This window comes from Meles meles, chromosome 10, assembly GCF_922984935.1.
Source record: "Meles meles chromosome 10, mMelMel3.1 paternal haplotype, whole genome shotgun sequence".
Taxonomy (NCBI): domain Eukaryota; kingdom Metazoa; phylum Chordata; class Mammalia; order Carnivora; family Mustelidae; genus Meles; species Meles meles.
The window spans coordinates 10939398-10945895 of NC_060075.1; the positions used below are offsets into that span (position 1 = coordinate 10939398).

Here is a 6498-nt window from a genome sequence, read left to right on the forward strand (position 1 = left end):
AACAGTACTTGATGTGAAATAAGCAATCAATAAATGCAAATTCTAATATTATTATGCCAGTTATACAACACCAGACAGAGATCTGAGACCCTTTACAAATGAACAGTATTCTTAATCCTTTCCAACCAGGATAAAGAACCTTTTTTTTTAAGGGATGACAGTTCATATGGAATATGTCTTATTCTCTATACCTTATGCCATCCATAGTTCCAAGATCATTAATATATACAAACTCTTCATTTATTTGGTGTTTACTTTTGAATTCCTACTAGGTGCAAGGTTCAGGAATTAATTGTATTTAGTTATTCTCAAAATAATCCATTTAACTGTGTCTCCTAGTGTAAGGAAAAAAAATAAGAATGTCAGAAAGTAAAAAAGAGGCACAGAATTAGAGTTACTTATAGATCATCCAGTCAAACATTTTTTTTTTTTACTGGTGGGAAAACCAATGCCCAGAGTAATTAAATGATTTTTCTAAGGTCACACAGTGACCTGGTAGAAATGGCAGAATCGGGATAGGAACCCAGATGTCCTGCATCTGAGCCAGGCTTCTGAGGGTGAAACCAGGCTGTGCTGAGAAATGCACCTCTTCTCTTGGCCCAGTGGTGTTACACAAATTAAAAGCAAACGAAAAGCAAGCAGAACAAAACAAAAAACCAAATGAGACTGAAGCAGTGGTCTAGTCAAAGTTCATCAAGAAGAAAGGAAAGCAGACCCTTCCTTGTGGTCTAGGAAAAGACATCACAACTCTGACATCCCTGCGACCTCATTCTAACTCTCCTTCCCTTTTCCTCGGAAGAACCATAGAGTTAACAATGCTTCTCTTTCACATTACCATTCAAAGCGTGGTCTATGGCAGCATCAGCAAGATAGAGGAGATTGTTAGAAATGCAAATCTGGGGGTGGGTATTAAGGAGGGCAGGTATTGCAAGGAGCACTGGGTGTGGTGCATAAACAATGAATCTTGGAACACTGTAAAAATAAAAAAAAAAATCAAAAAAAAAAAAAAAAAGGAAATGCAAATCTCTGCCCATCCCAATCATAGCCTGCATTTCTGCAAGATCTTCCTTGATTTGTAGGCACACCAACCCTTAACAAAGAATAAACAATTGTCCTACAGGTCAGTGGTTCTCAGTGCCCACTCCACATGCCAAAGACACTGAGGAATCCAATTCTAAATGGCTTGTGAATAGCTCTCACCTACTGTTTCCCATCCTATCATTTTCAGTAGTTACAACCCCTAATTCTCCACCAACTTGCAAGACATGGGAGGATTCACACCCTCTGCGTGGCTGCTCGGCTAGCACAAGCACCCCCTGGCATATTATAACCAGAGGCTTTCACAACTTGGCATGCTGTTTTTTAAAAGGCTCATATCTTCTGTTCCACATTATAGAAATGAATGTACATAACTCTTTTTTTATATTAAGGAGGTAATACTCCTAATCTGTTTGTAATTCCCCTGCAATCACTGGCCAATTAGACATAATTAATCACTAATATTCATCCAACAAGGAGAAACTTTTGCAAGAACTGAGTGCATTCAAAACTAAAAGTGACTAATGGACAAGAAGTTGTCTCACTTTGAAAGGGTAATGGCTGCTGAATTTAAGTTACATATTTTATGATGCTATATATATATTTTTTTGGATAGTAGTCTAGACTAAATGATCACATATAAGTCAGCATTTACTGACTACTATGACATGAGCCTGGTCTAGCCTTTGAAGACCTAAGCATCAGAAGGTCCTTTACAAAAAGATCACTCACAGTTAATCTAGATTGAATTGACTGGATCTAAATTCTGATTCCACTACTTGATATTTTTATGACATTAAATATGTTACTTAATTCTCCAGACCTTGATTTCCCTTCCGTAAATGAAAATATAATACTTCAAAGCTTTGATGTGAGGATTGCATTTAGAGAATTTAACATAGTGTCTGGTACATAGCCATTACTAAATAAATTTTAGCTGTAGTTATTTCCTATCATACTCTGTTTTGCAAATAAGAGGATTTTGGAAAATGTAGAAGTCCTAAGATAGTTTAACATTGAAGAGTGTGTAGTTAACTGATAAAGGTTCATGAATGTACCAGACCAGTGCTGGCTGAGTGTCTCCTAGGGGCTAGGCAGTAGGCTAGTATGGATGAAAAAGTGGCAAAATTCCAGTTCCCAGTCTTGGGGAGCTCCCATCTTACCTGAGAAACTTGATACCTACCCAAGCAATGTTCTATAAATGCCTCCTGGAAGATCATAATAATTTTCAACACCAAAAATGAAATCTAAATTCCTTTGTCTTGGGAAAGGGCTCCTTTAGATAAAATAACTATCAAGCATGCATTCTTAATTCTACTCCATCAATGTGAAACCGAATCATCTGTCTCCTCTTCCACTTTCCTGCTCCCTGTGCAGGTCATGGTCGGGGCCCTCGGTGATCTCTGACCCTTAGAACCAAGTTCTTCCTTGTTACCACACCCACTATTTACATTTCAGTTTACAGGCAAGGTGCTTCCTCCAGCAAACGAAAGCTTCTGTCTGAAGCCTAACACCCATCACTTGGTCTGAGTCACTGGTTTTGTTTCACTGCCTTGATTTCTCTGACCCTTATATCCACAGATAGCTCCGAAGAGGCCATGTTAACCAGTGGTCATGACTATGAGGTCAAGAATCTGATTGCCTCAGTTCTATCCTGGGCTGGACGGTCAGCATCTGTGATACTGGGCAAGTTACTCAACCTCCCTGCACTTCCGTTTCCCTGAAGTAAAGTGGGGACATTGTTTTCTGCCTCAAAGGACTGTTCTGAGGATTAAGTAAATACATGTGTAAAGTACACTGACTGGCCAAGAGAGAGAAAGAGAGAGGGAATATGAGAGAGGGACGTATTATGGTATTGTTATTTGGTGTATTGGTTCTGGGTTTTAGCTCAACTAACTCACCAATCTCAGTAGATGTTCTCAGTAAGAACGGCCTTTATTCTCATCTTCTTTATGTTCTGTGTTCCTCTAGAAGTCCAAAGATTTTTGTGACTCTGACCTTAGGAGTCATTGTCCTTGCCAATCAGGTTCTCATAAATGATCTTATCTTCTAGGTCTTACAGAGCATAGATCAGCTCACTGTGGCACATGAGGTTGGAAATACATGCTTCGTCATGTAACGCATCCATCTTTGGGATAATTTGGCTTTGTTCTTTATTGACGACACTGATGTTGGTATAGACAATGCACATTGTTGTGGTTAAGTACTGAGGCTTAATTTCACCACAACAGACTGTTGTCTGAGCCAGACTGTCAAGGCAAAATCCTGACATTTGCTAGTTTCTGGTATGTATGTATATGACAGAGTGATGACGGGACTTTCTTCGTGGCTTTGTTATGTTGATAAATGAGATGGTACGTGGAAAGTGCAATCAATACATAGTGTATAGCACTGGGAGAGCAATTAACCAAAATGTTACTCTTTTTTTTTTTTTTAAAGATTTTATTTACTTACTTGACAGAGAGAGATCACAAGCAGACAGAGAGGCAGGCAGAGAGAGAGAGAGGGAAGCAGGCTCGCTGCTGAGCAGAGAGCCTGATGAGGGACTCGATCCCAGGACCCTGAGATCATGACCTGAGCTGAAGGCAGCGGCTTAACCCACTGAGCCACCCAGGCGCCCCCAAAATGTTACTCTTATAAAAATCCATTTTGTTTTTATACTCAGTGAACTCTGCTGCCCACGCATAATAATTAAGAACTGGGTTTAGTAATTAAGACTGGATGCAAGTGGGCATCCTAGTCTCAAGATGGGTTAGAAAGTCAATTTTAGGGGTGCTTGGGTGGGTCAGTAGGTTAAGTGTCCCACTATTGATTTCAGCCCAGGTCATGACCTCAGTCTTGGAATCCAGACCCCTGCTCCTCCTCCTACTTGCACACTCTCTCTCTGTCCCTATCTCTCTCAAATAAATAAATAAAATATTTTAAAAAGGGTGGATTTTATACGTAACAGCCTACAAAGCCACCTGAAATATATAGGAGTCACTCCTCATCATTGGATCTGTACTGTAGAATGAATCAGTAAAAATAAATCCAGTACCAAAATGGAACATTCAGCTACACTATAACCAGAAAACTACATATCGAGATAGTCTGTATATCTGTATAATTTATAGATCAACACTCAAAAGTTTCTGAAGAATCCACAAACAGCCCAAATTATTCTTTGATACCTCTTATCAGCCTGTTCATGGAAAGAATGCCCAGTTTGGCCCCTCTGCTAGCCACTTATAATCAGTATATCTCTGAAGCTGTGAACAATGTATACTGTTCTCATGCTGTCTACAGATTTTTTTTCTTCTTCTCTCCTTTGTCCTATATATTTTACATTAATTTTGATCCTTCACTCAGCCTGCTCATTTACTCCCTGAATCAATAATTTCATCCCAAATTTCTCTCCATCATGCAACACGCTAAATACATATCTCTCTGAGTTATTCTTTAACAGGGCAAGTACGATTTTAGGAGAACAGACAAGTATGCCTCTGGGTTTGGGAGATGACTGTTCTTCACGGCAGCTTTTTTTTCTTCTTCTAGACCTTATGATATATGCAGTTAGTGAATTTAAATACTTAGGCTAGAGAATAGATATAGTGTGTTCAACTTCTGGGGCCCAGAAAATGAATTAAAACAATTTTTAATATCACAGATATTAAATTCAATGAGCAACAAAAGAAACAAATCGTATCTGATAAAATCACACTTGCAAGATAATCAGTGAATGCAACGTATCTAAAATTTTTCACTCAAAGGAAGAGGGAAGTCTTGCTCTTGTGTCCTTTGGGCACATCTAAGATGAGAGAAGTGAAGTTTTCTGGATTTAGGCAGCAATCAAACACTTAGGCTGGTGATTTCAATGTCACTCTAATTGGGAATGACCTTCCTCGCACATTGCTCTTCTCAGAGCATTTTTGACCTCAGCATTTCTCAAGCTGTAGATCAGTGGGTTCAGCGTAGGGTTGAAAAGGCTGTAAAACAGGAAAAGGATCTTCTGCTGCTCCTCAGGGTGGCGGGATCTGGGGGCCATGTACATGACAATGGCGCTGCCAAAGAAGAGCCCCACCACGCACAGGTGAGAGGAGCAGGTGGAGAAGGCCTTCCTGCGGCCCTCCCCGGACTGGATCCTCACGATGGCCAACAGGATGCGTGAGTAGGACACCAGCACCAAGCAGAGGGGCCCGACTAAGATAAACATACAGGCAACAAATATGACCACTTGGTTGAGCCTTGTGTCAGCACAGGCCAACTTGAGGACCGACAGGATTTCACAGAAGAAGTGGTTGATTTCATGAGGCCCACAGAAGGGCAGCCTCAGGATGAGAACCACATGGACCAGGGCCAGCAGGGAGCCACATGCCCAGGAAGTCATCACTAGGGTGAAGCAGCCCCTCCAGCTCATGATGGCAGAATACCGGAGGGGGTGGCAGATGGCCACATACCGATCATAAGACATCACCACCAGGAGAAGACATTCTGTCAGAGCAAAAGTCAAAAAGAGAAAGGTCTGTGTCAAGCAGCCAGCAAAGGAGATGGGCTTGTCTGGCTTCAGGAGGTTCACCAGCATCTGGGGCACGGTGTTGCAGGCATAGGCTATGTCGACGATGGCCAGGTGGGAGAGGAAGAAGTACATGGGGGTGTGCAGTCTGGAGTCCAGCGAGATGAGCCCCAGGATGAGCCCATTCCCCAGCAGGGTGAAGGCATAAAACAGGGAGAAGAGCCCAAAAAGGAATATGTGAATCTTCGGACCAAGATGAAATCCCAGTAGGACGAATTCTGTAACCATTGTTTGATTTTTCTCCATTTCACTATTAAAGAGAGAACCAGATAGCTATGTGACACAATGATTTTAAAACAACTCTTTTATTTATTGTTTCCTAAATTTTTGTTGAGTGCAAAATTATTAAGAAAGAGCTTTATTTAAGAACTCACTGAATTATAAAGAAGGAAGGGAGGAAAGTAGGAAAGAGAGAGAGGGAGGGGGAGAGAGAGAGGAAGGAAGGAAGGAAAAGAAGAAAGAATGATTTACCTATTAAAACAAATTTAAATTAAGAGTCTGTCTTTAAGCTAAATTCTTAATCCGACATCTAGTTTTATAGAAGGGGAATCTGTTTCCAGTGATTACCTACATGGAGCCATTGTGATGGAATAGAAAATAATCATGAAATATGGATGGTCTCAGAGCTACATATGTATAAATCTGTAAGCAAATTAATGTACAGGAGAAATTATCAGTAACGGAGGAGGTTTCAGTGAGATTTATCCTGGAAAAGAAATTAATTTTAATAATTTCAGCTGAAATCAGGGTTGGGTTGCTCTCAGAATCTAAATTCCATGTTCATGGATTAGAACTGATATTCTTAATCTGTCCATACTACTCAAAACCATCTGTAGATTCAATGCAATCCCTGTCAAGCATCCAACAACATTTTTATTGAAGTAGAAAAAAAATTCAAAAATTTAAGG

At 40.3% G+C, this 6498-nt stretch overlaps 1 protein-coding gene across 1 annotated transcript; it reads right to left on the bottom strand.

Annotated features, from left to right (window-relative positions):
• Positions 1-4894: 4894 nt before the first annotated feature.
• Positions 4895-5836, bottom strand: LOC123951872 (olfactory receptor 2A1/2A42-like). The gene has a single exon (XM_046020964.1). The coding sequence runs from the start codon at positions 5834-5836 to the stop codon at positions 4895-4897; it is 942 nt and encodes a 313-aa protein (XP_045876920.1).
• Between the last annotated feature and the right edge of the window lie 662 nt (positions 5837-6498).